The sequence below is a fragment of the Hylobates moloch genome, unplaced genomic scaffold (assembly GCF_009828535.3).
Source record: "Hylobates moloch isolate HMO894 unplaced genomic scaffold, HMol_V3 SCAFFOLD_14, whole genome shotgun sequence".
NCBI classification, from domain to species: Eukaryota; Metazoa; Chordata; class Mammalia; order Primates; family Hylobatidae; genus Hylobates; species Hylobates moloch.
In genome coordinates, this window is record NW_026652289.1 from 31,106,349 (window position 1) to 31,122,677 (window position 16,329).

Here is a 16,329-nt window from a genome sequence, read left to right on the forward strand (position 1 = left end):
TCTAGATACAAGTATTTTTCAGATATACAAATCTGCATATTCATATTCTTAACAGTGTCCTTTTAGGAGATATGTATTATTATGTAAAAGTCCAATTTATCACTTTTTTTGTTTCATGCTTACTGTGTATCTTATCTTAGAGTCCTTTGCCTATGCCAAGATTGTTAACATTTTCCTTAAATATTTTATATGCATAGCCTGTCCTTTGCCAGATAATGAGGCTGAATGAAAGCAAGCAGAGCTTGGAGAATGAGAGAAGGAGGATGGCTCTAAGTTCTCTTTTATTCTAGACTTCGTTTAGTGCCATTTAAACTAAAGTCTGACCATTCTAGGGATCCTACTGAATGTCCCTGCTGTTTATTAAGGTCTTCCTACTTTGCCTAGTTGCACTTTTCAGTCTCGAAAATTGTTCAGCTTTCAGCTCTTTGTGGTTCTATCCCATGTATGCAAAGGATCATATCCAGCACCATATGGATCCAGCAACATCCAGATATAAGAGACCCCTATGCAGATTTCAGAGCTTTTCTTCTGCCTGGCTCCTTCCTCTCTGACACTTTGCCTTTCAAATTCTAGTTGTCTCAGACTTCCCAGACTCTGATGTTTCTCCCCAACTTGACAAGACTGCTATACTCTGATTAATTGAGCCCTTTTTACACAGCAGTCTGGAAACGGCCTCCAAGCAGAAAGCTATGAGTTTATAGGGTTCAAATACATTGCTTCCCTTTCAGCAATCACAATTCTGTGTTTTTTGTTGTCCAGTGTCTAAATTTTTTTCCCATATATTTTATCCACTGTACTGGTTGTTTACAGCAGTAAGGCAAATCTGGGATGAGATATCTATAATGACAGGAATTGGATTCTGAATGTTTTGTTTTGTTTTCTTTCAATTACGGTCAAACACACAGAAAAAATTATCATTTTAGCCATTTTTAAGTTTATAGGTTAGTGTCATTAACTGCATGCACACTGTCATGCAACCATGATCATCATCCATTGCCAGAATTTTTTATCTTTCAAAACTCAAATTCTGTACCCGTCAACTCTATATCTATTAAATATAACTCCTTATTTCCCCTTTTCCCTCAGCCCAGGGCAACCACAATCCTACTTTCTGTCTCTATAAATTTGACTGCTCTCGGTATCTCATTTAAATTGAATCATATGGTATTTGTCTTTTTATGTCCAGTTTATTTTCAATTGACATAATGTCTTCAAAGTTATCCTTATTGTAGTATGTCAATTTCACCTTTTCAAAGCTGAACAATATTCCATTCTAGGTATCTACCAGGTTTTGTTTATCCATTCACCTGTTGATGTATACTTGTGTGGCTTCCACCTTTTAGCTATTGTAAATAATGCTTCTATAAACATGGTTATACAAATATCTTTTCCAGTTAATGTTTTCAATTCTTTTGGGTGTATATACAGAAGTGGAATTGCTGGATTATGTGGTAAGTTTATTTTCAATTTTTGAGGAGCCACCATACCATTTTCCACAGAAGCTGCACCGTTTTATATCCCCATCAGCGATGCACAATGGTTCCAGTTTCTGTACATCCTCACCAACAGTTGTTATTTTCCATTTGTGTGTGTATGTGTTTTTAGCAAGTATCATAATAGGTAGAAAGTGGCATCTCATTATACTTTTGATTTGTGTTTCCCCAATTATTAGTGATAGTGATAATGAGCTTCTTTTCATAAGCTTATGGAACTTTTGGATATCTTCATTGATATGTCTATTTAAGTTCTTTGCCCAGTTTTAATTGGGTTGTTTGCGTTTTCGTTGTTGAGTTATAGAAGTTCATTATAATATTCTGGAATTAATCCATGTCAGATATATGATTAATAAATATTTTCTCACATTCAGTGGGTTGCCTTTTTACTTTGTCGATAATGTCCTTTGATGCATAAAAGTTTTACTTTTGATTAAGTCCAGTTTACTCATTTTGTTTTGCTGTCACCTGTGCTTCTGTTCTTGTAACATTCAAGAAATAATGCCAAATCCAAGGTATGAATGTTTCCCCCTTGGATTCTTCTAAGAATTTTTACTGTTTCAGCATTTTAATATGTTTGTCTCTTGTAACAGATTTTAACTTAGTTAATTTGCTTGATGTTAGTGCAGCATTTCTGCTTGCTTTTAGTTACATTTTGCATTGAATATCTTTTTACGTTCTTTAAGTTTCAACCTATGTGTCTTTAAATCTAAACTGAGTCTCTTGTAGATAACATATAGTCTGATCCTGATTTTTATTCATTCTTCCAATATGTTTTCAGTTGGGGGGGTTGTTTAGTCTACCTACATTTAAAATTATCATTGATAGCAAGGCACGTATTTTTACCACTTTGTTATTAGTTTTCTGTATGTCTTAAAGCCTTTTTGTCCCTCATTTCCTCCACTACTGCCTTTCTTTGTGTTTAATTGATTTTTTTGGTAGCAGCATGTTTGGACTCTCTTCTCATTTTCTTTCTTAAATATTCTATAGATGTTTTCTTTGTGATTACATTGAGGAATACAAATAATAGCCAAAAATCATTATCTTTTTAAAATTGATACTAACTTCACTCCAATACCATAACAAAATTCTCTACTTCTTTACAGTTCCACTCTCCCCTACTTAATTTTACCGATGACACAAATTCCATCATTATATATTGTGTACCCATTAACTTGCATTCATAATTATTTTTATGCATTTGTCTTTTAAGTCCTGTAGAAAATAAAAGGTAAAGTTACAAAGCAAAACTGTTTTTATTTGTCATATATTTGTCTTTACCACAGAACCTTATATTTTTGTATTTTTGTATGACTTCTAGTTACTTGTCTAGTGTACTTTCTTTTAAATGTGAAGGACTTGCATTAACATTTCATGTAGAGTGGGTCTAGAGGTAAGGAATTCTCAGCTTATGCTTGTGTGGGAATGTTGGAATGTTTTAATTTCTTCCTCATTTTTAAAGGATAATTTTGTTGGATATGGAATTCTAGGTTGATAGTTTTTCTTTCAACATTTAAAATATATCTTTCCATTGCCTTCTGCCCTGCAAAATTTCTGCTGAAGAGTCCACTTATAATCTCATCAGGGATTCCTGTAAGTTTTTGTTGTCTAGAATTTTATTTTTCTTTCTATTCCTAAATCTAGCAGAATTGAATCAATTTAATGTTCCTTAAGCGTTTGACAATGCATTAGTTTAACTTTTTTTGTATCATTTGATAACTGTTTTTGTTGTTGTTGTTGTTGTTGTTGTTTTGAGATGGAGTCTCGCTCTGTCGCCCAGGCTGGAGTGCAGTGGCGCAATCTCGGCTCACTGCAAGCTCTGCCTCCCGAGTTCACGCCATTCTCCTGCCTCAGCCTCTCCGAGTAGCTGGGACTACAGGCGCCCGCCACCACGCCCAGCTAATTTTTTTGTATTTTTAGTAGAGATGGGATTTCACCCTGGTCTCGATCTCCTGAGCTCGTGATCCGCCCGCCTCAGCCTCCCAAAGTGCTGGGATTACAAGCATGAGCCACCGCGCCCGGCCTGTTGTTTGTTTTTTTGTTTGTTTTGAGACAGAGTCTTGCTCTGTTACCCAGCTGGAGTGCAGTGGTGTGATCTCGGTCACTGCAGCCTCCACCTTCCAGGTTCAAGCGATTCTCCTGCCTCAGCCTCCCAAGTAGCTGGGATTACAGGTGCCCATGACCACACCCAGCTAATTTTTGTATTTTTAGTAGACATGAGGTTTCACCATGTTGTCCAGGCTGATTTCGAACTCCTGATCTCAGGTTACCCACCCAGCTTGGCCTCCCAAAGTGGTGAGATTACAGGCATTAGCCACCATGCCCACTGTATCATTTGATGACTTTTGTTTTTATTCTCTTTACTTGATATTAATGTTGCTGATGAAATTGACTAGATGGTGTCACAGTAATGCCAAAATAAAATAAAAATAAAATAAAACTCTTAACCCTCAGTGGGATTTGATGTTAAGCAGCTATTACTCACACTTGTAGAGTCATATGGGAGTTGGTTAGGTAACACTGTTTTTCTTGGTTCAATTCATGTCTGGCTATTGAATGACTGTCAGTCAGCTGGGGTGACTAGAACCTAGCACATTGGAGGACTTTGCACTGTTACACCTGTCTTTCCTTTTCTAACAGGTCAGACTAGGGATGCTTTTGTGGTGATAGCAGACGTTAGGACGTCCAAGCCCACATGCACAAGCTGATTTTAAGCCTCTGCTTGCATTAAGTTTCCTAAGGTTCTATTTTCTAGGGCAAGCCCTACATTTGTGTCCATATCAAGGAGTGGAACAAGTCACCCCACTTATGATGTAACTAAAATTTCCAAGAGAAATGAGATGGATTCAGGAGTGGTGAATTGGTGCCATTATTGCTCTATAACACACCAACCTATTTTCTTTTTATTTTGTATAGAATATACTTAGTTCTCTATTTATTTAAAATTGCCTGTGTACCTCCTTTAAATATCTTGTTACTTTTTAAAAAAAGTTTATTTTTATTTTTTGCTTTTTAATAGGCAGGGTACAGAACTGCTCACATATCATATATATTCTTTTCTCTAGTGTAATTTCATCATTTTGTTTCATTCTTTCTACTTTATATATTTCCATTTTCACTTCTTCTTCTTGTATATATATATATATATACATTTTTTGCTATAACTTAATATTTTTTAGTGTGTAGAAATTTATGTGTACTGTTTTACATAGCACAGCAGTTAACATTTAAGATTTTTAGTATCTTTTTAAAGCTTACGTATTTATGAAAGTCAAAAAATAATAATCTTGCAAATCCCTCAGTTGATGAATTTTTGCGACAAGCTTACTTCCTCTATGTTTTTAACTTACATCTCATCTTGTTAGTATAATTTGGAAATACTGTACAAGAATGATTTTTGATACTGCATTCATGTTTTACCCAGTTTCATAAATTTAAAATCAGCATCTAATTTTATTCCATACTCACTTTCAATCTTTGTATACTGAAAGTTTCTCTGGATCTTGTCTTTGATAAATCTACATTTATTTAATAGTGACAATGTCAGGGACAGAACTATGCTTTTTATGAGTGGCGCACTTTAGGAAAGGTATAAAATTATTAGGCCACAAAATATTCCACTTTATGACATTTTTATCTAGCTCATGTTTTGCTTTAAAAAAGAGAATTATGAAGTCATTAGAACTTTATTCCTTCATACAAATAGAGATTTGTAACTTGGATTTTCTGCCTTGATATTTTTAGGATATTTTTCTCTTTCATCGAAATCCAAACCAGTTTCTAGGAAGTCTCTTGGTGAGTCTGATTAACTGATTTTATCTAGATTATGGTGAGCCTTTTCCATGTGCAAACCCCTGTATACAATGATTTCCTTAGTTGTTGTAGCTGCTACTTTCTCTTACCCTCAAGTGATTACCACCCCCACTTCAGGGGAACAGCAATCATTTTTAATTTGAATAAGCAGACCCTGTCCTATATCTGTGTTTCCCTTAATAATTTGAAAATCTTTCTTTCTTCATTTCTTACTATAAGAAGAGCTTTCCATGTTTGTTATAGCATTTATAATGCAAATTTTAATTTTGCAATTGCGTTTTTACTTTTTCTGAATTGGAATATTTCATTACTCTGTTTTTCATCTGATCCTATTGTTGTTTTCTTAATTTTTTTTTTTTTTTTAAACGGATCTCGCTCTGTTGCTCAGGCTGGAGGGCAGTGGCATGATCTCGGCTCACTGCAACCTCTGCCTCCCTGGTTCAATCGATTCTCCTGCCTCGGCCTCCCGAGTAGCTGGGATTACAGGCATGCACCACCATGTCTGGCTAATTTTTGTATTTTTTACTCCCGCTCCGGTATTTTTGAGATGTATTTTTTCTTGCATTCTAATGAAAAATATTTTATATCTGTTAATAGATAATAGATATATTTGTTGATTATATTAGGTGATGATGTCTTTCTCTTATATTTATCACCAGGATCCTACTGGTTTATTCCTCATTACTCATTCTAGGGCTAGGTAAAATTGACTTTAGCTTGGAGTGGACCAGCACTTTGGATGTATTGATTGGTATTGATATGTATTAAATTCTTATCAGAATTCCAGGTGGTGGGAAGGTGGATGTATAGATTTCCCACACAATTTGCACAATGTAGCATGCATTCATATTGTATTGTGTTTCGATATATTTCTCTTCCTCATTCTCTGATATTTACAACAAATGAAATAATTTTTCCAAATATCTCCCTGCTGTTAACATAGGAATGGAATGCACGTCTTGCTTCTCCTTCATTGCCTTCCTTATTTCTCTTCATCTAGTCAATTGTGACAATATTGTGTATATACTTGAAAACTAGAATTATTGTAAGAAATGCATATTATCTCAGTATTAAAATAATACACGTTACCTCTTGTTTTGCTATGTTTTTCTGGGATAGATTCTTTAAAGTGGAATTACTGGCATAAAGTGCATTAATACTTTTGTTAATTTTTGGTATGGATTGAAAAATTATTTCCTAAATATTCTTATCAAATTAAAGTGCTAGAAGCAGTATGAACATATACTATCATCTGGAAAAAAAACACTATGGGGATTATTTGCTTATTATGAAAAAATAGAATCACAAAAATCTGTGAAAAAGAAAACAAAAGGCAGTCATCATTTCATTGTCTAGCAATGACTATTGCTATTCATCTGGTTTAGTTATTTTATTTTCTGCCCTAGTTCTTTCTAGGGTAGATAGATAAGTATATAGAGCAATATATAGATAGATGGTTAATAGTGATAGAATGCACACATGGATGAAAATACTATAAGGATGAGATTTAAGATGTTTTACATTTTTGTCCCATTATACATAACCCAGCAATTAATGTCTTTACACTTATTACAAATGGTTTGTAAGTCCTAGAAAGAAAATTAAGAAAAAGATTTGTTAAGTTTATGTGTACAGTAAACACACATATGCAAAATTTCAAAGGAATGTTGTATCAACTTATGATCTCAACATTCATGTTATATTAATATTTATTATTTAATTTTTTGAAACATTTTAAATTTTATGGGGAAAATATTACTTTATTGTTTTGTATTGATGACTAGACAAGTTAAATATATTTTATTCTAATGCTTATTATACAAGGACTACTCTGTAAAACTTTTGTTAAAGTTTATAATCAACGTATCAACTTTGATTAGTAACCATTGCACTTTATTAACAATCTTATTTTCACTCACACCCATTACTATTATATTTTGTACAGATAAAAATCTCTTCTTAATTTTTTAACCAATCACATTTATATTTTCCATTACTTTTGGTTCAGAAAATCTTTTTACATAGTTAATACATTACCTTAAACATTGCAGTTGCTCAGTAAATTATGTTGAAGGGCTCATAAAATGAAATCCTCCCTACCCTCCACATTTAATTCTGTTCTTTGCAATAACAACAGGAATAAAATACTATCCCAGTACTCAGCTTGACTGACATTTTCTTATTTCAGAGAATAAAAGACCATGCCTTGAATTCTCTCAGCAAAGTGTAAAAGATTCCTTCAGAGATTTATTTATTCCGAGAATAGAGACCATTCTGATGATGTATACAAGGAACAACCTAAACTGTGCTGAGCCACTGTTTGAACACAATAACTCACTTAATGTTAATTTCAACACACAAAAGAAAACCGTCTGGCTTATTCATGGATACAGACCAGTAGGCTCCATCCCATCATGGCTTCAGAACTTCCTAAGGATTTTGCTGAATGAAGAAGATATGAATGTAATTGTAGTAGACTGGAGCCGGGGTGCTACAACTTTTATTTATAATAGAGCAGTTAAAAACACCAGAAAAGTTGCTGTGAGTTTGAGTGTGCACATTAAAAATCTTTTGGTAAGTCTGGGAATTTTATGTATTATACATGCTATACAATGTATTACACATGCTATACAATATACAGTGTGTTACATTCAATACCACAAAGTGATAATAAACTATATACTTTTCCCCATAAGCATTAACAATTACTGGTTTGATATACCAATGTATGCAGCCATCTTTTCTTTGTCTGCCTAAATGAATAATTCTATACCTAGACATATCCTGTGTTATTTTTAAAACATTATATTAAAATTTAGTAATTATTACATTTTATTTAAAAATCTTCTGAGATTTCTTTTAACTCTACCTATACCAACCTCAGAATAAAATAGTTACCCTATGTGGGTGGGGGAAATAAACTTTATAATTATTACATTCTTCAGGTATCTTTTAAAATATATGCCTAAAATATTTGCATATAATGAAGTGTGAATTGGTAAAAGTAAAGAAAAATCTTTTTTTTTTTTTTTTTTTTGAGACAGGCTCTCACTCTGTTGCCCAAGCTGGAGTGCAGTGGCGCCATCTCGGCTCACTGCAGCCTACACCTCCCAGGTTCAAGTGATACTCCTGCGTCAGCCACCCGAGTAGCTGGGATTACTGGTGCCCACCACAATGCCCAGCTAATTTTTGTATTTTTAGTAGAGACGAGGTTTCACCATGTTGGCCAGGCTGGTCTCAAACTCCTGACCTCAGGTGATCTGCCCACCTTGGCCTCCCAAAGTGCTGGGATTACAGGCAAAAAATCATTTTGAAAAGTAGCATACTTCTGTCAACTTTGGAGGCAGACCTCAGATTCATTCAAGTCTGCTCGGGATTTGAATGGATCAAATAAAGTTCAGGCCAGTTCTATGTTATCTGCATTGTGAATGATTTTTGTTTACTAAGTCAACCCTTAGGGAAATCCCTGTCTATCCTAAAAGAAAGTAGGTAGTTGTGGGTACTTGAGAGAAAGAAGGGTGATATCTGATTTGGGGGCATTATTGGGCTTGAAATTTGAACTTGAGTTGTGTTGTGCTGAACTTTCAAGACTCTGCTAAAAACTGAACAACTAACAACGCTTCCAAGAAGCCGTTATATGTAGTGGCCAGGGGTCAGACTGGATGGGTTCAAAGTGTATGTCCATCTTTTATCATCTGTGTAATTTTGAACAATTACATAGCCTCTCTGTGCTGCATTTCCTTATTTGTACATATAGAATATCAAAATATTACAAAAATATTTATATGAATATTGAATTAATATATATGTGCTTAATCAGTGGGTGACATTTAGTAATCATTGAGTAAGATCAACTTTCATTATTATTTTTACACCCCCAAATTTGGACAAAACAATGCCATTGCTGTAGAGAGACCGAGGAGGTAATTGATTCAACCACCCCACCAACAGACTATTAATTACATCATTGATTTTTCCTGATGCTACTGGTGTTTCCTCAACTAATAAATATGTGCCTCAAAGTGTGGAGAATGTGAATATTAAATAGAAATATTTAGGAAAATTTGTAATATTAGATAAAATTCTAACAGTGCCTTTGTTTACAGAGGCTTCATATTACAGAGGAAGATTTAAATGACCAGCAGCACTGGAGTCTCGAGAGATACTCCCTCATGTTTTGGGGCATGGCTGTGAGAAATCTGAAGAAAATCATAACCTTGTGCCTTGAAAGCCTGAGTGTAGTTTTTCATTAGTGGCAAGCACTCCACATCTTTCTGTAAGCCATAGACACATCACTGTGTGGGCTGGACCATGATCTGCCCACAAGTCTCACAATAGCTCCCTAAGAGTGTGGTGGAAGTACACTCTCATGTAGTCTTCTAATTTCCCTTCCTGGAGCTGAGACTAAGAGGTATTCAGACGTTGACCTTGGAAGATTGGACGCATCACTCCTGAGCTGGTGATCAGGGGAAGTCACCTAAAATCCATGAAATTAATTTCATCATCTCTGAAGTGAGAATCATTATTGAACTTTTGTGAATCTTCCTAAGGTTTTTGACAAACCTGATCAGATAAAACAAGAAGGCAAATTAGCATAAATTTTGGAGTGAGACCTAGGCTTGTGTGTTCGTCTATTTGGGCTGCTGTAACAAAATACCATAGGCCAGGTAGCTTATAAACAACAAAAATGTATTTCTCATAGTTCCAGGGTCTGAGAAGTCCAAGGAGAAGGCATCAGCAGATTCAGTGTCTGGTGAGGGCCCAATTCCTGGTTCATAGATTATGCCTTTTCACTATGTCCTCACATGGTGGAAGAGTAGAAGGAGATCCCTCAGGTCTCTTCTATCTGGGCAGTAATCCCTTTCATGAGGGTTCCACACTCATGACATAATTCTCCCAACCCACAAGAAGGCTTCTCCTCCAAATATCATCACCTTGAGGATTAGAATTCCAACATATGAATTTTAGGGAGACACAAACATTCAGACCACAGCAGCTTGGAATCCATCTTTTCCTCTTATGAATCTATGTGGCTTTGGGAAGGTCGTTACTTCTGACACTGCTTACTTAATAAAATGGGAATCGATCCAGTGTTATTTATTTAGCATTTAATAGGTGCTACTGACAGTTTTAGGCATTAGGATAAAAATGAATAACTCATAATGAAATTGGAAGTATTAAATATGAACTTTGTAAGGCCCATATCGAGGTAGCTAGCAGAAAGTATGCACCTAGTAATGTTGATTGTTATAAAACACTTTGCTAATTAATTGTATTTTGCATATACTGTTCTGCATGAGATGATACAATTTTAAAATAAATTGATATTAAAAATGAATAAAGAAAAATCAAATATTTTGTGGCAAAAGTTGAACAAATATATAGTTGTTTTGAAATTATAAGGTCTCTTTCCCTATATCCCCAAAATGAATCAAGCCAGAAAAATAATGAATTTTAAAATGTTGATATATGAGGGAGGCATGATTTGTTATTACTTGAAATGAATACTGTAATATTGCTTTTTTAATTGCAGAAGCATGGTGCATCTCTTGACAATTTTCATTTCATAGGTGTGAGCTTAGGGGCTCATATCAGTGGGTTTGTTGGAAAGATATTTCATGGTCAACTTGGAAGAATAACAGGTAAAATTATTTTTATAAAATTATTGCTTTAGCATACTTTTAAGTATCAGAAGTTACTTTGCTAATTTTTTTTTTTTTTTTTTTTTTTTTTGAGACAGAGTCTCACTCTGTTGCCCAGGCTGGAGTGCAGTGGTGCGATCTTGGCTCACTGCAGCCTCTGCTTCCTGGGCTCAAGTGATTCTCCTGCCTCAGCCTCTTGAGTAGCTGGGATTACAGGTGCCCGCTACCACACTGGCTAATTTTTGTTTTTTTTAAGTAGAGACAGGGTTTCACCATGTTGGCCAGACTGGTCTCTAACTCCTGACCTCAAGTAATCTGCCCGCCTCGGCCTTCCAAAGTACTTGGATTACAGGCATGAGCCACTGTGCCCAGCCACTTTGTTTAAAATTTAGTGGGTACAATAATTACTCAATAGAAATTATGTACAAACATTTATTTTTTCTATGTTATATTTAAATATTGGCTTTGTTTTAGTTAGACTCTAAAGTTTTGTTAAGTTCTCAACAGAGCTTAAGTTACCCAAATGGAAATGGGAGAAAAATATCTATTTCTGCAGTCCCAGCTAAATTTTAAGGACATACTATCGTTAAGAATACAGAAGTAAATATGACCCATTAAATGAAAATACTTTATGTATTAGCTAAGAATATAACTACTTAGTTATCACAAACTTCAATGCATTTTGACTCTCTAAAAATTTTTACTTGAATGCTACAAAAGACTCAGGAGTTGTATCCAATTTGAGGGACTCTGGGTCCCCCTTCATGTTTCTATAACAAAGTTACTGCATCCAGAAAGCTCAGTCATCTAATAAGGCTGACATGGATTTTCATTCTTTCCTCTATGAGTGGTAGTGATTTTAGGAATAGGAGGATAATATTCCTTTCAACTAATTTACCTTTTTTGTTTTGAAAAAAAAGCAATTATTCATATCTATGGCCACAGAAGACTTATAATAACTTTAAGTGTTGATAAAAGAAAATAGTGTCTTTAGTTAAGTTTCAAAAAAGGGGGAAAGAGGTGAATAACATATAGATAGTTATCTTTACATACCTTACGCATACCCTTACTCTGATTAGTTTTAGTGTTATCAAACGTGTGAAAACACATTAACTAAATGTATAACTTTTATTTATACAAAGTTCCCTAGTGCTTAAAGCCCATTCTCTTTCAAAAACCACACTTGCTCAATTTGTACTTTAAATTGTGTTTACACATATTAGTCTAGTTTGAATGGCCCCAAATACCAGGCAATCATCAGGGACTAAAAGGCCATCAAACATGGAGGTTCTACATCAGAATAATTTATAGCAAGATAGATGATTCTGTCTCATTCAGTCAAGTGGGTTAAATAAAATGGGGATAATAGAGGTGTTTGAAATGAAAAACATTATATTTTACTTTCAAATATCTTTTTAAGATGATCTGTTTCTTCATTGTATAGATGTTCTCAAAAAACTGAATTTTATCTTCTCTCTCCTCTTTTTGACAGTTCCCAGAAAGTCATGAGCCTAGAATTTTTATTTAGAAATTAAGATACCCCAGAAATAATATTCATACTCCATGAAATTTAAAATTTATTTTTTCTTTTCTTAAGAGTGTGTGAGAAAGTCTTACGAGAAATGGATAAGATAACATGATTTATCCCATAGCCCAAATTATATTTGGCACCTAAAAAAGCTTTTCAGGTCTATCTACACATAAATTCAGAGTGAGCTAGTAAGGTACAGAGTTCAAGAGAGGACCAGATGGTATTCATTATTTTTTTCCTTCAGCAGAAATAGTTTTAGTTATTATTAAATATAAACTACTGTATTACTCCTAATTCAGTCTCACATAAAAATGCTCCAAAAATTCCTACAATATTTTGTTGCAGCTTAACCTGAAAAGCTCTGAAGGCTAGTAGTATTATTCAAATAATGAAGTCACCTGCTATTCATTCACTTTCATTTGTTTTTAGATATGTTTTTGGATAGGTTTAAACTAAAAGTATAAATGCTTTTTATGTTTATAATGTAGTAATAATGGAAGTATGCAATGTAAGGAGCTCTGTAGACTTGATTAGACTGATAATTTCTTTCTTGCTTTCCAGGTCTTGACCCTGCTGGGCCAAGGTTCTCCAGAAAACCACCATATAGCAGATTAGATTACACTGATGCAAAGTTTGTGGATGTCATCCATTCTGACTCCAATGGTAACAAATCAGGATTTATTACCTAATTATTTGAAAATGAAAAGGAAAATGTAGACCCTGGGCAAGAGGAGAGCATAAGAAGAAAAAACATCATGGATAAAATGATTTTAAATCTGTAATTATAGAATGATAATATTTCCCAAGCATTAGTTCTTAGAGTTAGTGATTTCCTGCATTGTCAAATGGCACTCTTTGACTTCAGTTTGCCTCCTTCAGGTTTCAGGATGTGTCATGTCATCCTAAAACACTGAAATAGATAACTAAGAGTTCATTCTGTTCATGCTGTTGACAATTTTATTGATTTGATCACATTTTCCCTCATGTTTAATGTTCCTGATGTATTTAGGTTACCATTCTCCCTGCTTATTTTCTTGCTATGATATATATCAACTAGAACTGAACACAGCATTTCAGCCACAAATAAAGAGTAGTCTTCCTTAAATGTAAGGAAATAATTTTTCTATTGTTTTTAATTATCTTAGCTGAAAATCTCTAACAGGGTATTGGATTTTTGGCCAGAGTACAATTGAACAGACACTTTTAAGAAACAGACTGTCCTCGTGCCTTTCCTGATTTGAATTTGTTGATACTAATATTTACTGAGCACTTACCATACATTAGGCAGTGTTTTGAGTGCTTGTATGAATTAATTAGTGAATTCTACTAAATTTCTGTTAGATAGATAACAACTATCATTCCCTTTACAGTTGAGGAAACTAGAATAAAGGTTGTAAGGTCAGTAAGTGGCAGAGTCAGAATTTGAAATCGTATGTTTTGATTCCAGATGATGCACTTAACCAGTATATTATTCTTATAAACCGAATCAGGTGAGGGTATGGTGTTAAGATAGAGACAAGGGCAGTGACACTAAGATTGCTCCTCTGAATTTATCTTGTGGTGATCTATACTACCATACTTGGGTTTATGTGTCTGTGTGTGAGATACGTAAATGCCATAGATGCAATTTTTCAACCCCCATGACTACATTTCAATAGATTGAGACTCCAGTGGTAACAATTCTGCTCCTTATTTGGAATCTAGGTTCACCTACTTCTATAAGCAGTCAAAACCAAAGAAGTCATAGTTTTAGTGTTATCCAAACCTCTCATGTCTTTATTATCTCTAATTCTTTATATCAGCCTGGTACATCCACATACAACACACCTATTGGCTAATTAATTTGTAGTCCCTTGTCTGAATTTTTTCTGAAACTCTAACTTATTGGGGGAATCCACCCCCAATATTTCATCATAGGTTCTTTCTATTTTCCATAAGTGTCGGCCGGCTGAGAAATAAAGAGAGACAGCATAAAGAGAGGAATTTTACAGCTGGTCTGCCGGGGGTGACATCACATATCAGTAGGACCACGATGCCCGCTTGAGTCTCAGACCAGCAAGTTTTTATTAAGGGTTTTAAAAAGGGGAGGGGGTGTAAGAACAGGGAGTAGGTACAAAGATCACATGCTTCAAAGGGCAAAAAGCAGAAATACTGATAAGGTTCTATGTTCAGCAGTGCATGTATTGTCTTGATAAACATCTTAAACAACAGAAAACAGGGTTCAAGAGCAGAGAACCGGCCTGACCACAAGTTACCAGGGCGGAGCTTTTCCCCACCCTAGCAAGCCTGAGGGTACTGCAGGAGGCCAGGGCATATCTCAGTCCTTATCTCAACCACATAAGACAGACATTCCCAGAGCGGCCGTTTATAGATCTCCTCCCAGGAATGCATTCCTTTCCCAGGGTATTAATATTAATATTCCTTGCTAGGAAAAGAATTTAGCGATATCTTTCCTACTTGCATGTCCGTTTATATGCTCTCTGCAAGAAGAAAAATATGGCTCTTTTTGCCCAACCCCGCAGGCAGTCAGACCTTATGGTTGTCTTCCCTTGTTCCCTAAAAGTCGCTGTTATTCTGTTCGTTTTCAAGGTGCACTGATTTCATATTGTTCAAACGCATATGTTTTACAATCAATGTGTACAGTTAACCCAATTATCACAGTGGTCCTGAGATGACTATATCCTCAGCTTACGAAGATAACAGGATTAAGGGATTAAAGTAAAGACAGGTATAAGAAGTTATAAACGTATTATTTGGGAACTGATAAACGTCCATGAAATCTTCACAATTTATGTTCCTCTGCCATGACTCCAGCCGGCCCCTCCATTTGGGGTCCCTGACTTCCTACAACACTAACTTCAATTCTGCCTATGGCTTTTTGACTTAGCTCTTCATACTTTTTATTATTTTTGTTTGCATTTTTGACCTATCCTAATGAACTGTCTTGGATTGTCTTATATTCGCAACATCTTTTGATGATGCAACCTATCAGATCTAATCTGCCACTAGAGGCCACATAGTTGGAACGTTGGATTGATCTTTTCATGACTATCACAAATAAGAAACACAGATTTTTGATGCTGCATATGTACCTGTCCTGAGAAATTTCTGAATGATATGCGTGGACTCAGCACATACCTGGTGAACTGCCTTTTCCTTGAATACTAGACAATGACCACATCTTCTACTTGCCAATAATCCTCATTTTTATTCAGTTGTGAGTGTTCAGAAAGCCATGTGGCCTTTCAAATTTGTGGATTAGATAATTAGGGCATACATTCTTGCTGAGATATTGGGGAAAATTATGAGTCCAATATCCAAAAGATAGATGCTTTTGAAACACTCATATTGGGTTTGCAAAACATCTCATCTGTTATTCTTGTCTGGAACTCCAAAGGACATTATAGAAGCACGGGTAAAGCTGAACAAACCAGCCTTCTTATGGTCTGCAGAAAGCTTCTCATTATCTGAGTTGCCTCTGCTAAAATCACATTTACTGAGTTTTTTGTTTTAGTAGTGTCTGAATTGTTAGAACTCCTAGTTATCTGACTGAAGCAAACAGTAGCCTTCTTTGTAGGAAATTCACATAATTCAATCTCAAATTATTTTTACAAAAACATATTAAAATAAATGTTTAGCATCCAAGATAGCCAGGCACACTTGGAGCAAGACAGCATGAATGAGAAACAGCAGAAACTACAGTCAATAGACAACACCCATAGGCCTCCAGATATTGGAATTATTGTACACTGGCTATAAAAAATGTGCTTATTATTAAGTTGGTGCAAAAGTAATTGTGGAGCGGTGGAGCCAAGATGGCCGAATAGGAACAGCTCCGGTCTCCAGCTCC

At 35.1% G+C, this 16,329-nt stretch overlaps 1 protein-coding gene across 1 annotated transcript in view; it reads left to right on the top strand.

Moving 5' to 3' along the window:
- The window catches only part of LIPI (lipase I), a 111,856-nt gene that overhangs the window by 22,629 nt on the left and 72,898 nt on the right, over positions 1-16,329 (top strand). The window contains exons 3-5 of the mRNA XM_058427340.1: positions 7,495-7,880; positions 10,840-10,948; positions 13,041-13,142. Of these exons, the coding sequence (XP_058283323.1) occupies positions 7,495-7,880; positions 10,840-10,948; positions 13,041-13,142 (597 nt within the window). The remainder of the gene's footprint in view (positions 1-7,494; positions 7,881-10,839; positions 10,949-13,040; positions 13,143-16,329) is intronic.